Source organism: Nycticebus coucang, chromosome 16 (assembly GCF_027406575.1).
Source record: "Nycticebus coucang isolate mNycCou1 chromosome 16, mNycCou1.pri, whole genome shotgun sequence".
NCBI classification, from domain to species: domain Eukaryota; kingdom Metazoa; phylum Chordata; class Mammalia; order Primates; family Lorisidae; genus Nycticebus; species Nycticebus coucang.
In genome coordinates, this window is record NC_069795.1 from 573,863 (window position 1) to 588,250 (window position 14,388).

The 14,388-nt window shown below is 47.4% G+C and overlaps 2 protein-coding genes across 6 annotated transcripts in view; one reads left to right on the top strand and one right to left on the bottom strand.

Moving 5' to 3' along the window:
* The window catches only part of LSS (lanosterol synthase), a 28,368-nt gene extending 17,325 nt beyond the window's left edge, over positions 1-11,043 (top strand). Inside the window, exons 16-21 of one of the 5 annotated variants that reach the window (XM_053564678.1) lie at positions 95-200; positions 6,574-6,639; positions 7,040-7,120; positions 7,703-7,873; positions 8,760-8,838; positions 9,329-11,035. In XM_053564678.1, the coding sequence (XP_053420653.1) occupies positions 95-200; positions 6,574-6,639; positions 7,040-7,120; positions 7,703-7,873; positions 8,760-8,838; positions 9,329-9,460 (635 nt within the window). In that variant the 3' untranslated portion in view covers positions 9,461-11,035. Of the gene's footprint in view, positions 1-94; positions 201-6,573; positions 6,640-7,039; positions 7,121-7,702; positions 7,874-8,759; positions 8,839-9,328 lie in introns of all 5 variants that reach the window. The other 4 variants (XM_053564676.1, XM_053564679.1, XM_053564680.1 and 1 more) reach the window with 4 other exon arrangements.
* COL6A2 (collagen type VI alpha 2 chain) overlaps positions 1-14,388 on the bottom strand; it is a 137,267-nt gene that overhangs the window by 47,438 nt on the left and 75,441 nt on the right. The window lies entirely within an intron of this gene.

The window sequence follows — 14,388 nt, forward strand, 5'->3', positions numbered from 1 at the left end:
GGCACAGCTCTGTATGCTGCTGCATTCTTATCGGCTATGCCTTGGCTGAGTTGCCAGAGCTCACGTGCCCCCTGCTCTTATTGCCTTCTCCCAGGGGACATCATGATTGACTACACGTATGTGGAGTGCACCTCGGCTGTGATGCAAGCACTGGGGCATTTCCATAAACGTTTCCCCGATCACAGGGCAGTGGAGATCAGGTAAGCAGGGCCAGAGTGCCACTTGGCCTGGGTGCTACCAAGTCAGGGACCAAGATTTAAAAACTCGAATGCAGAAGTGCTCAGGTGCTCCTGAGCATCATGTCAAACATGTGCTCTGGGGGCTCAGAGTAGCAGTTATGACACACAAATAGTTACTGGCCGAGTGCGGTGCCTCATGCCTGTAATCCTAGCACTCCAGGAGGCCAAAGCAGAAGGATCACTTGAACTCAGGAGTTCGAAGCTGCGGTGAGTTATAACGACACCACTGTACTGCAGCCTGGGTGACAGAGTGAAACCCTGTTTCTTCCCCTCCTCCAAGAAAAGAAACCATCTTAGTCCTGGATTCTGTTAAGCATAGTTTTAAAATGAGTTTACTTTTAGTTTTATCAATTTTAGTTTGTTATTTTTTTCATAATAAACTTGTAGTTTTATTGAGTTTCGATTTTAACATATTTGTCAGGGAGAGTCTGCTGTTATTTTATTTTTACTTTCTTTTGCTAACTTGGGTACACAGGTAAATGACTTTCAGCCTTTTATTTAAATATGCCCTCTAGAGTAGAAATAAGTTTTGTTATATCACTTGATTAAAAATGTTTTCTGATTCTATTGTGATTTCTCTGGCCTACGAATTATTTAGGAGTGTGTTGCTTCATTTCCATAAAATCTGAGGATTTTCTAGCTGTGCTTTTGTTGGAGGCCCTGGATGTAGCAGAGCTTTACTGTGTCCTAAAGGCAGGTGGAGCCCTGTGGGACAGTGTCTGATGCTCTCTCGCCACACAGGCCTGGTGTGTGTCTGGCTGTGCTGCTGTGCAGTGTGGTGTGGACAAAGCTGTCCTCAGTAGCAATCTCACAGAATCAGCCCTTCTTTAATGCACAGGGGGAAACCTATAGCCTTAATGCCACATGTGGCCTTCTAGTGTAGTCTTTGGACTAAATCCAAATTTCACAGAACAAATGCTTTTATTTTCATTAATACAATTTTCTTTGTCTTTTATATTGTCATTTTGTTTTTAAAATACCAAAGAATAAAATAAGTTACATTGAAATAATCCTCCAGACTGAATGGCACAGTGAGAACATTAGTAAACTATAAGGGCTAAACCAACGGCTACTATGCTTGAGATTTAGTTCTAACCCCACCTCCCCCTGGGTGAGGTGGGGCGGTTAGTGAGAGTTTATGGGGGTCACATTCACTGTTAGAAGCTTTTGACAACAGTGCAGTGTGTTTCTGTTTGAAGTGGAATTTGTGAATAGCTGCACAGTTCAACAGTGTTTTTTAATTCTTTTAGCTTAATAAAGACGAAGAGGACACTGAAGGAAAGTAACATACTTTTTTTTTTTATTTTTTTTATTTTTGGGGTTTTTTTTTTGGCCGGGGCTGGGTTTGAACCCTCCACCTCTGGCATATGGGACCAGCGCCCTACTCCTTGAGCCACAGGCGCCGCCCGGAAAGTAACATACTTTTTAATGAGATTGAGAATTACAATATTATCTATTTCTGCTAAAGATAAGATGATTTGCCTGCTTTGTGATACTGGAAGATCAGCATTAAAGAAATTCAGTGCTGGGGCGGCTCCTGTGGCTCAGTGGGTAGGGTGCCGGCCCCATATACCGAGGGCGGTGGGTTCAAACCCCAGCCCCGGCCAAATTGCACCAAAAAAATAGCCGGGCGTTGTGGCAGGCGCCTGTAGTCCCAGCTACTTGGGAGGCTGAGGCAAGAGAATCGCTTAAACCCAGCAGGTGGAGGTTGCTGTGAGCTGTGATGCTATGGTACTCTACCGAGGGTGATAAAGTAAAACTCTGTCTCTAAAAAAAAAAAAAGAAATTCAGTGCTTGGGCAGTGCCTTTGGCTCAGTGGGTAGGGCGCCGGCCCCATATACTGAGGGTGGTGGGTTCAAACCCGGCCCCAGCCAAACTGCAACAAAAAATAGCCAGGTGTTATGGCAGGCATCTGTGGTCCCAGTTACTCGGGAGGCTGAGGAAAGAGAATTGCCTAAGCCCCGGAGTTGGAGGTTGCTGTGAGCTGTGTATGCTACGGCATTCTACCAAGGGTGACAAGGTGAGACTCTGTCTAAAAAAAAGAAAGAAATTCAGTGCTCATCAGCATTGTAACACCCATAAGGACCACAAATATTTTAAACTAGAGGGTGAGGTTTGAAAGGTTGTATTTCAAAAATTAAAAGATGAAAAGCAAAAGCAAAGACAGTTCTCTCAAGCAGGAATAAGACCTAGAAATAATGCCCCTTAAAGAAACTTACAAAGTAGCTTCTATAATAAGGGAAAAAAGGAAGCCATTCAGTGATGTAGAAATTATGAAAGAATGCATTGTTTAGATCCCAGTAAGAATGCATTGATGTTTAGACCCCAGTAAGGTTTCAAAGCACAAGCAACTGACTTTTTCAGGGAGAACCACAACTGATCCGCAGCATGGATTTGCCTTCAACTTAACAGAACAACTTCATGCAGTGCTTCAAAAGGAAAATACAGGGTGCCCCTAAAGGCATGCAGAGAGAAAATGGGAAATAGTAGCTAAATGTACAAAATTTTACAAAATATTTACAGCATATTCTCTGCACATTGGCCACCTCTTTGTAAAATTTTGTAATGAATATTTTATAAATAAAGATACATTTAAATACGGTTTTCCATTTTCCCTCTGGTGACTTTGGGGCAGTTTTGGGATCCTAAAGGTCACATACGTAGGAAATTAACAAATTCATATTATATTTATGGTATATACGTGTGACACTGTAGAGCTCTATTCAGATGAGAGTTGGCATGTATTTTGTAGCAACATGGGTAGGTCTGGAGGCCGTCGTTATCTTGCATGAATCAAGTCAGAAACAGGAAGCCAAATACCACATGTTCTTACCTGTAAGTGGCCGTAGAGAGTGGAATGGTAGTCATTGGAGACTTTGAAGGAGGAAGTGGGAGGACTTGAGGGACGAGAAATTATTTAGCGGGTAAAATAATTGAGTGACTGTTACGCTGAAAGCACAGGATTCATCTCTACACAACATATCCATGTAACAGAACTGCACTTTTATTGCTTATATTTATTTTTAAAAAACAAAAATTAGGAAATAACTTCACATTAGCTTGCTACTTAAACTGCACACTAGCTTTCTTCTCAATTGAGTTTTTACATGAGGAGAAAACAGATCTCAGGCTGAATGAGTGGGATAGCTCTCTGCCAGAATGGGAGAGGGAGGCAGGAAGGGAGGTGTGAAGGTATCAGAGCATGGCCCTTTCCACACTCAAGGCAAACCACTGGATTCCTCTGTCAGTACCAAGATAACTGAGGCCAGAACCCTTCACCAGTGTTTGGAAGAAATAGAGAAGGAAACTTCTGGTTTGAGGCTTGGCTGAGCTGTATGGACCTGGCAGGACCAGGCTGAGAGTTTTGATCAAAACTGAGTGGTTTCAGCCCTTCATTTGTGTAAACAGACCTGGCTGGAACCTGGGCAGGGGCTTCTGCAATAAAACTGGAGCCCTTGCTTTCCTCCCCAGAAGCACTTGTGTTTACACTGAAGGGTGCAAATTGTTTCCTCCAGTTCCTTTTCACAGAACTTTTGTTCATAGTGGCATTGTGTTTTAAGTTTCAAAATCTAATCATCCATTGCTGGCAGAAAAACAATTAACTTTTATGTATTAACCTTGTGTCCTGTAACCTTAATAAAGTCACTTACAGTTCCAGGAATTGTTCTGTTGTTGATTCTTTGGGATTTTCTACATGGACCATCCTGTCATCCATGAACAGACAGTTTTCCTTCTTCCTTCCCCATCTGTATACTTTTATTTTCTTGTCTTACTAGATTTGCTAGGATTTCCACTGCTGTGTGGAAAAGGAGAGTTGAGAGAACCCATCTTCACCATGTTCCAGATCTTTAGTGGGAAACCTAGTTTCTCACTATTAGGTGTCATGTTAGCCACATGTTTTTTACAGATGTTCTTTATCAAATTGAGGAAATTCCTCAATTTGCTAACAGTGATTTTATTTTATTTTTTGAGACAGAGTCTCACTTCGTTACCCTGGGTAGAGTGCTGTGGCATCACACCTCACCTTAAGTGATCCTCCTGCCTCAGCCTCCTGAATAGCCGGGACTACAGGCGCCACCACAACACCTGGCTAGTTTTTCTGTTTTTAGTAGAGATGGGGTCTCACTCTTGCTCAGGTTGGTCTTGAACTCCTGAGCTCAAGGAATCCATCCACCTCAGCCTCTCAGAGTGCTGGATTACAGGTGTGAGCTATGGCACCTGGCTGAGTTTTTTTTAACGTTGTGAATGAATGTTAGATTTTGTCAAATGCTCTTTCTGCATCTATTGATCATATGATTTTTCTTCTTTAGCCTTTTGATGGGCTGAATTGTATTTATTGATTTTTCAAATGTTGAACTAGCCTGGCTATACCTGGCATAATTCCCACTTCTTTATAGTATGTAATTCTTTTTATACATTGTCGGATTTGATTTACTAACATTTTGTTTAGAATTTATATCTGCACCCCTGAGAAATACTGGTCTATAGCTTTCCTTTCTTGTAATGTCTTTGGTTTTGGTATTGAGGCAATGCTGGCCTCATAGAGGGGTTAGGAAGTATTCCCTCTGCATCTGTCCTCTGGGAGAGATTGTAGACTGGGTATAATTTCCTCCTTAAATGTGTGGCAGAATTCAGCTGGGAACATCTGGGTGGCTCTTCTTTCTGAATTTCTCTGTAGATAGTCAATGACATTTTCTTCTTTTCAGCCCTAGGCTTATGGTTTTCCAGTATGAACACCCTGGCTAAGACCTTCAGTATTCTGCTTAAGAAAATGGTCACTGTGGTGTCTTTGTCAAATTTCCTGATTTTAAGAGAATATTTCTAGTATTTCCCCATTAATAATGATATTTGGTGTAGGTTTTTGATAGTCATCCCTTTTCAGGTTAGTGGAATTATTTTCTCTTCCTGATTTTCTAGGGTGGTTTCCCCTCTGTTGTGAATGGGTATTGAATTATAGCAAATGTTTTTCTGTCTCTATTAAGATGATTATGTATTTGTCTTCTTAGTCTTTTATTTATTTATTTATTTTTATTATTTTTTTTTTGAGACAGAGCCTAAAGCTGTTGCCCTGGGTGGAGTGCTGTGGCATCACAGCTCACAGCAACCTCCAACTCCTGGGTTTAAGTGATTCTCTTGCCTCAGCCTCTCAAGTAGCTAGGACTACTGGCACCCACCACAACACCTGACTATTTTGTGGTTGTAGTTGTTGTTTGGCAGGTCCGGGCTGGGTTCGAACCTGCCAGCTCTGTTGTATGTGGCTGGCACCTTAGCTGCTTGAGATACAGGCCCCGAGCCTGTCTTCTTAGTCTTAATGTTACAGTACAGCAGTTCTCAACCTGTGGGTCACGACTCACAGGTAAAGGACAACATTTAAGAAGGTTGAGAACCACTGTTATGGTGGGTTATTATAGATGTTTATGATGTTAAGATGCTTTTACATTTTTGTGATAGACCTAACATAGTTTGTCAATATCTGCTGCATTTGGTTACCCAATACTTAACTGAGAGTTTTGTATCTGTGTTCATGAATGAGACAGCCTACAAGTCACATTCCCCTGGCTCCTTAGGATGACCTAGTACAGCTTCCTTCCTCTCTTTTCCCTGGCAGAGTCTATAAAGTTAGAACACATGTTCTTAATAACTTAGTAGAATTCTCTTAACAAAACTTGCTGTTCCTGCAGGGGCTGTCCGTTGGCTGCAGGCCGCATGGGCCTCTCTGTGTGGTGCCCTCACAAAAGGGTCTCAGGCTAGAGTGCCATGGTGTCATCACAGCTAATAGCAACTTCAAATTCTTGGGCTCAAGAAATCCTCTTGCCTCCAAGTAGCTGGGACTACAGGTGCCCGTCATCATACCCAGCTAGTTTTTCTATTTTTAGTAGAGAATATTTTTAATAGAGTCTCTTTTTAGGGACTTGCTCTTGCTGAGGCTGGTCTGGAACTCCTGAGCTCCAATGATCCACCTTCCTTGGCCTCCCAGAGTGCTGGGGTTACAGGCATGAGCCTCCGCACCCTGTTGAGTTTTTTCTCTTTATTTAGCTCATTTTGTTTGATATGCTCAAGACTGTGCCACTGACATTGTTTTCGGTAGCCCTGGTCCTGTTTGGTGGCTTCCAGTGGCTCCGCCCTGTCTTCTCCCTCTTGTCTCCATCGCCAACCTTCTTCCCTCCTGCATCCTGTAGTTGGCTTCTTTTTTATACCCTTGGTCTCCTATCTAAACTGTTTATTTTCACATGATTTTTAAGGACTGCATATCTTTTGAGGCCTTGGAATGGGTGAGATTGTGACAGGTGCACCGCTGCTCTTGGGGTGTTTATTGGGCTGCTCTGTATTCCAGGGATACCCTGGAGCGTGGCCTGGAGTTCTGCCAGCAGACTCAGCGGGTGGATGGCTCCTGGGAGGGGTGAGTAGGCCCTGCCTGGCACAGACCTATGAGGGGGCAGATGGTCTCTGCTCTCACTTGTTCTGCTATACCAGAAGTTTCTGGAAGTTACCTGCCAGCTAGTGAACTTCTGGTGGACTTAATTCCAGTGAACTTCTGGTGGACTTTGTTCCTTTCCAAGTGCCTGGGCTTTACCTTGGTGGCAGCTGCTGGGTATTGGTAGAATGCAGTGGGCCTGGTACTCCTGTTTTCCTTCTCCCTGGGCTGTTTATATAGGTGCTTGGTGTGTGATCAGGGGGCTGGTGGGAGGAGTGTGGGCTAGATGCTCTTCAGTGGCCTTAATGCCTGAGGCAGTGGAGTTGGTGGCTCTGAAGCATGAAGAATGTACAGATGCCCTGGCTCATGCGCTGCCATCTCTCAGTTCCTGGGGCGTGTGCTTCACCTACGGCACCTGGTTCGGCCTGGAGGCCTTCGCCTGCATGGGGCAGACCTATCAGGATGGGTGAGTGTGGCAGCCAGCCCCACAGAGTTGGGGGTTCTTACTAGAGTGCTCTGCTAGGTTTAGTTTTAGGAATGTTTTTAAATGAGTGAGATAATAGCAGCATTCCAGAGAATCTTCAGGTTGAATGCCAATGCTCACTGGCCTCAGCTCTCCAGAGCTTCTTGACCCATGCAGTGGAGGAACATGCCCAGCTCCCACCCAGCAGGCAGGAATGAGGGTCCAGGATACTGGCTGCTGGGTCAGGAGGAGGGGTGGAGGCCTCAGGTCCATGGTCTCCAGCTGCCCTGCCCTGCCTTGCGGGTATCAGTGGCCAGTGGCTGTACTGGTCTAGGAGTTGCCCATCAGGCAGGACTAGGCAGTCCCAGCTCTCTTTGGATGTCACTAGATGCCGTCAGGCTGTCTGCAACACAGTCTGTGTCCTCCCAACAACTCTGGGAGGAAGGCACACCTGTCCACACTGCATCTGGAGAAGTCACGCTTCCTGGTTCCATTGGTGTCCTTGGCCCATAGGGTAGGGTGGGGTGGGGTGGAGTGGCTGGCCCGCTGCACTGCTGTGATACGCCTCCTGTCTCCTGTCTGCAGGGCAGCCTGTGTGGAGGTCTCCCGGGCCTGCGACTTCCTGCTGTCACGGCAGATGGTGGATGGAGGCTGGGGGGAGGACTTCGAGTCCTGCGAGCAGCGGCGCTACGTGCAGAGCGCCCAGTCGCAGATCCACAACACCTGCTGGGCACTGCTAGGGCTGATGGCTGCCAGGTGGGGGTGCCAGCCTGAGTGTGTGTAGGGGTGGGGGCTATCCCCCCTCAGCTGCCACTCTGGGGACAGAGACACCTGCAGGAGCTGTGTCCCAGGTTCCTGGGGAGGTAGGGAACCCTGCAGGGCCCTGTAAGGAAGCCTCCTAGGAATGGATACCACCTCACCACCACCACCAGTGATGGTGTCAGTGGCAGAGCCAGGGAAGCAGGGCCCAGTGGGACCAGGGTGAGCTGTGCCCTTGGGGTCACAGCACAGGTTTGTGCAGTTGCTCTGTGTCCCTCTTGTGTGCATGGTGGTGCTGAGCTACATACATGCCAGGCAGACACACATGCACACAGGAACATGCAGACAGGCATGTGCACACACGGGCCCCCATGTGCTCAAGTATCCCAGTCCATGCTGCCCTTCTGGGTTTGCAGGAGGGGAAACATCTAAGACACCCGTAAAGTGAGGCCAGCTCAGCTTGAGCAGGAGCAGCAGACTCTTGGGGGACCTCCAGGACAGAACAGTTGGGGACCAGCAGGTAGCTGGGTCCTACTGAGCCCTGGATCTGCCTGGCGTCTCACCCTAGCTGAGCATCAACTCTCATGGCTTCTATGGTCCCCAGTGGCCCATGAAGACCAGTGAGCAGGAGGGAGGCAGAGCAGTACATGGCCTCAGGTCCGTCTGAGGAGGGTAGCCCCTCAGATGGCCTGTCTCCAGGCTCTACATCTTGCACTTCTTGGGGTGTCTGGGGAGGAAGCAGCCAGGACCTAACGTGCCTCCACATCTAGTGGGGCCTATGGTGTTGGTGTGGGGTCACCCATCATCACTGCAGTGCCCCAGTGTCTGTCCTTGTGCTATTCTCGCCTGTGCTCCTGGCTTTATACCCTATGCTCTCCCCCAGGCACCCCGACATCACGGCCCAGGAGAGGGGCATCAGGTGTCTGCTGGAGAAGCAGCTCCCCAATGGTGACTGGCCTCAGGTATGTTGTGGGAGCATGAAGCCCTTAGCTGCTCTTGGTCTGCAGGGCATTTTCACGTCCCCATCCCATATCCTTCTTGGGGGATGCTGATTGGGTGGCATTTGCTGGCAGAGCTGGTGGTACATCTGTGGCCGTTGCCAGGTCCTGAGCAGATATTGCTGATTGCAAATGATGCTCTGGCTGGGGGATAAGCAGGAGGTGACCCTTGGCTGATACAGCCTTCCCTGGGGGAGGGCTCATGGGTCACATGAGGCTAACTGTCCACCCTCCCCTTGGGTGAAGCTGGGGGCTGCAGCCTGAGAGGCTGGTGATCCAGGTCAAGGGTTTGCTGTAGATGGGGGTGCTGAGAAGGGCTGAGGGGTAACATGGTGGGGCATCTGTTTGTGGCTTTCTTAAGTTCTTCAGTAATTACCCCCAAGGCTGATTCCCTCACCTGCTGGTATGGTGCAGAGGTAGGCCTTTGTATTTTTCTCTCCCTATGTCCTTTTAGGAAAACATCTCTGGGGTTTTTAACAAGTCTTGTGCCATTTCCTACACGAACTACAGGAACATCTTCCCCATCTGGACGCTTGGCCGTTTCTCCCACATGTACCCCAAGAGTGCCCTCTCCGGCCACACCTGAGGCATCTGCGTGGGTGGTGGGGCTGCTGGGCGGTGGCATCACCAAGTTTCTGGTGAGGCCAAGCTGTCCTGGCTGGGTGGGGCTCCTGTGCACTCCTCTCCCAGGCTCCAGCCCCACCCTCAGGTGACGGGGTTAGGGTTGGGGGCAGGTGTCTTCAGACACCAGGTTCATTGAAGCTTCAGTTCTGAGAACAGCCTGTCAGGCTAGGCGGGGGAAGCACCAAGATGAAGTCTGGCCTGGGGCACACCATTTCTGGCAGTCTTTCTAGGGGACAAGGCCAGGAGGGCCTCCGTTCCCCACAGCTGAGCTCTTGGAAGAGGAGCCTATGTGATTCCTGCCTGGGCTGCTGGGCTCAGGCCTGGACTGGCTGATGCTCCTGTTTGTGGGGTTGAGGGACTGCACAACTTCATGGTTATGGCAGATAACGCTGGATGGCAGGCAGCCCTAGCCTCTTTCTCCAGGCCACATCCTTCCTCAGGCAGCCAAGGGCTGTGTCAGGCTGTGCCTGGAATGCTCTAGTGCTTTCTCGGAGGTTCTGTGCCACCTGTCATCCTTTGCCCCCTCTCATGCCCCACTCCATGTGCTATCACTGACTTCTGGGGGTCTCTTACCTCAGGGCCTCTGCTAATCTCTCACCCTGCTGTCCCAGGTGGTCTTTTGCTCTCCTGAGCCCTTGAGGGGCTAGTCAGACTGCATGTGTGGTTGGGGTCTGGTAAAGGCCTTTGAGTACTTTCTCATACATCTTGCTACTAGGGTTTATTTGGTTGAAGGAAGACATTGGGACTCTTGAGAGCTGCCCAGTTTGTGTGCACCCTTTCTTCCCAGCCGATGTGTTCCCCCCAACTGGGATAGTGGCAGGACAGACGGTGACCACCAGAGTCCACCCCAAGCAGCAGCTGCTGTCCCTGGGACCCCCAGACACAACCCGATCACTGACTAGTTTTACAGAAAGGAAAAATAAATCTACTTTTATATTGAAATGCTATTAAAAATCACTGACATGACCAGCTGCCTTAATAAATGGATGTGATCCTGGACAGAAGCATGTCCTGCTTGTGTTTGTGCTGGGTCTTCTGAGACTGCTCTGACCCCGTGGGATCAGTAGGTGCCCACTGCACTTCCTTTATCTGGAGGCGTGTGGTATGCTCAGAGGTCAGGACATGTAGAGCCTTCTTGCCTGAGTCGTTTTTCTCCACAATGGCCTTCAAGAGGCACAGTGGCCCCACCCATTCTCCTTTATCATGCTGAGGGACTGCTGACTGCCTGTCCCTGCCCTAGTCTTGTTTGTAACCCAATTCCTTGTGTATAGGAAGCCTATCTTTCCTGTTCCATGAGAAGAACTCCTATTTAGAGTTAGGTCATGGTGCAGAAGAGTCTGTTTCTCCCAGGAGTGACCAGCTAGCACGTTCATCCCTGACTTGCTCTTGGCAGGGCCCCTGCATGGAGCAGCAGACATGCCTGTGGAGCCACACCAGGGCAGGGACCCTCAGCGTGGCTCAGTTAGCTTTTCTGTCCTAAGTCATTAAAGATCTGGAATCCAAGTTATTTATTTTTGTTTATCAGGAACAGAATTTGAATGTTTTGAAAATTTTCTGTGGAACCATAGTAGGTTTTCTTATGATGATATAAACTTCAGATCCTTGATATTCTGATATTAATACCAAAGTAGGCATTAGGACAAGGATAAGTATCAGAAATAAGTAAAGAGATTTAATAATGATAAGACAGTCAATTTGTCAAGACAAAACAATCCTAAATACGTCATATACGTCCTTGATAATAGCTTCAGAACACAGGAACCAGGACTGCAGAGAATTAGACAAATACACAGTCACAGGGAGACTTCCACACTTGACTTGGCAATGGGCAGTTGCTAGATCTGTGAGGATATGGACGTGGACATCATTGGCCAGCACAAGCTGATGATGTTTACAAGACACTTCACTTGCCATGTTTTCCTGGCCCCTCACCGGGGCAGACCACATGCCTGGTCACGGGAAGAACCCAGGGATTACAAAATACCAAGATTGCAGAGTGCTGTCTGACCGCAGTGAAGTTAAATCAGACATCAGCAACAGAAAGAGATTTGGAAAACCCAAACATATGGGAGTGAAACAACACACTTCCAGCAACCTGTTGAGGATAAGAGCAAGGAGACCCGCAGACAGCTGACACCCCCACCTTGGGGAGCTATAAGGTCTGAGAAAGGGCAGTAGGTTGGTAGAAAAGGCCGGGAACTTCAAAGACCCACACGAACATGAACTGCTGCCCTTCGATGAAGGAGCTGGGCTGTTCCATGGAAAAAGGATGGTCCTCCCAAGTGCTGCTGAAGCGCTAAGGCATCCATATGCACAGCAGTGAGTCTGGACACCCCCACTCCTCACAAACGTTAACTCAGAATGGATCACAGACCTGAATGTTAAGTGTAGGACTAGAATGGGGACTTAACACTAGTGTTAAGTGTAGGACTAGTGTAGGACTTAACACTAGTGTTAAGTGTAAAACTAGAATGTTGCGTAGGAGAAAACACAGGTCGCCTTGGGTTTGGTGATGGCTGATAAGACTCCATGGATGCAATCTATGAAAGGAAACCAATAAGTTGTATTAATTTAAATTAAAAATTTCTACTCCGCAAAAGACACTGTCAAGAAATGAAAAGACGCAAGTCAGAGACTGGGAGAAAACACTTGAAAAGCGCAGGCCTGATAAAAGACTTACCCCAAAGCACTCTTAAAACTTCAGTAAGAAAACCACTTGGTTAAAAAATGAGCCAAATCCTTAACAGACATGCCACAGATGTGCAGGCAGCAGACAAGCGCACAAGAAGACACCCGGACCACAGGTCGTCAGGAACATGAAGAAAAATAGCTGGACACTTAACACACCCACCAGTGGCCAGACTGCAGCAGTGACGCCTGTGCTGGTGGGACACAGCAGGAATTCCCATGATGGTAGGAGTGCAGAGTGGCAGCTTCTCACAAAGTAAACATGGCCTTACTTTTTGATCCATCTATCTTCACTCCTTGGTTTTCCCCCAAAGGAGCTGAGAGCTTTGTCCATACAGAGGCCTGCACATGGGGGTTTACTGTGTGTGCCTTTGTAGCACTGGGCATCCTCCAGAGGCAAATGGTGAACCGTGTGGAGAAAATGAGCTGTCAAGCCCCAAAAGAGTTGGAGGAAACTTAAGTGCACTTTATTAATACTGAGTGGAGGAAGCCAATCTGAAAAGGCTGCATCCGTAGGATTTCAGCCATGACACTCTGGAGAAAGCACAGCTGTGGAGGCCATGGTTGGAGGGATTAGGGGTGAACAAGTAAGAGCACAGAGGAGTCTGGGTGGCAGCACTGCTCTGTGTGAGGCTGTACATCCAGACCCACAGAACTCACAGCACTTGAGAGTGAGCCTGATGCGAACTAAGGGCTGTGGGGCGACAAGGGGTCATCAGTTCTAATGGGTGCCCCTTCTGTGAGGCATGTTGGTGATGGGGAGGGCAACGGTGTGTTGGGGTGGGTACTCTGCACCTTCCTCTGAACTTGTTGTTTTCTAAAAAAAAAAAAAAGTCTTTAAATGAAAAGGATGAATGAGCAAGGGAAATAGAAAACATTTCAAGCTGACTGGAAATAAAAATATGGCAACCAATTTGCGGACTATAGCTAAACAAGCTGTGACAAGAAAGAAAGGTTTAAAGTCAGGGGTAAGTGTTTCCCCCTTAAGCTTAAAACCAAAGTAAGTGAAAGGAAGGAAATATAAGAGCAAAAGTCAAATGCAATAAAACCAAAAAACAGCAGAGTAAATCAATGAATCTAAAAGTTGGTGCTTTGAAGAGAAGAATGAACTTGTAGTTTGATGAAGTAAAAAAGGAAACAACATAGGTCTAGAGTAAAAAAAAAAGGCAGGTCACTGTGGACCTACAGACAGCAGCTTATTCAGCTCGCTCTGTTGAGCTGCTGCTCACACCTGGCTGCCACAGTTCCCTGGCCACCCTGCTGCTGCTCTGTCTGGGTCCTGTTGTCCCCTGCCCTGCTTGGGTTCTGCTGGCGGCATCTGAGCATGTGCTTCACGTTCATTCCTGGTTCCTCCTGGTCTCTGTGTTGGGACTATAGTGCGAGTAACAAGGGGACATTGCCACCTGCTCAGGGCCAGTGTTCCACAATTTGTCCTAAGGAAATGGATAAATTCCTTTAAAGACAATCATCAAAATGGACATGAGAACAATAGAACAGTTTTAAGAAATTGAATTAGAAATTTAAAATTTTCCTAGAAGAAATCTAGGCCCAGGTGGGTTCACTGGTGAATTATATCAAATATTTAAGAAAGAATCTAACATGAATACCCAGAAACAGCAGGAACACTGCAGCTCATTTTAATTTTTTTTCATTTTTGAGACAGAGTCTCACTATGTCACCCTCAGTAGAGGGCTGTGGCATAATAGCTCACAGCAACTTTAAACTCTTGGGCTCAAGCAATTCTCTTGGCTCAGCCTCCCAAGTAGCTGGAACTACAGGCACCCGCCACGATGCCTGGCTGTTTTTTAGAGACAAGGATCTGTCTCACTCTTGCTCAGGCTGGTCTTGAACCTGTGAGCTCAGGCAATCCACCCACCTCGGCCTCCCAGAGTTGAGATTACAGTCATGAGCCACCGCGCCCGGCCCTGCAGCTTGTTTTAAAAAGCAGTGTGACAAAACCAGGCCAAGACCTTACAAGTAAAGGAGATTCAGATCAGTTTCCCTCATGAACACAAAAGTACTTACCAACATACTAACAAATTGAATCCAAGGAAAAGAAAGTGTGTAGTCAGCGCTGTCAGATGGGTCCTGGCTGGAGGGGATGTGATGTTAAGAGGTTTCTTGTGGTGAGAAGACAGCACCTTAAACACAATTGGGGAGCCTGGGGACAGCAACTTGAGCCCCCACTGGCCTCAGAGAGGG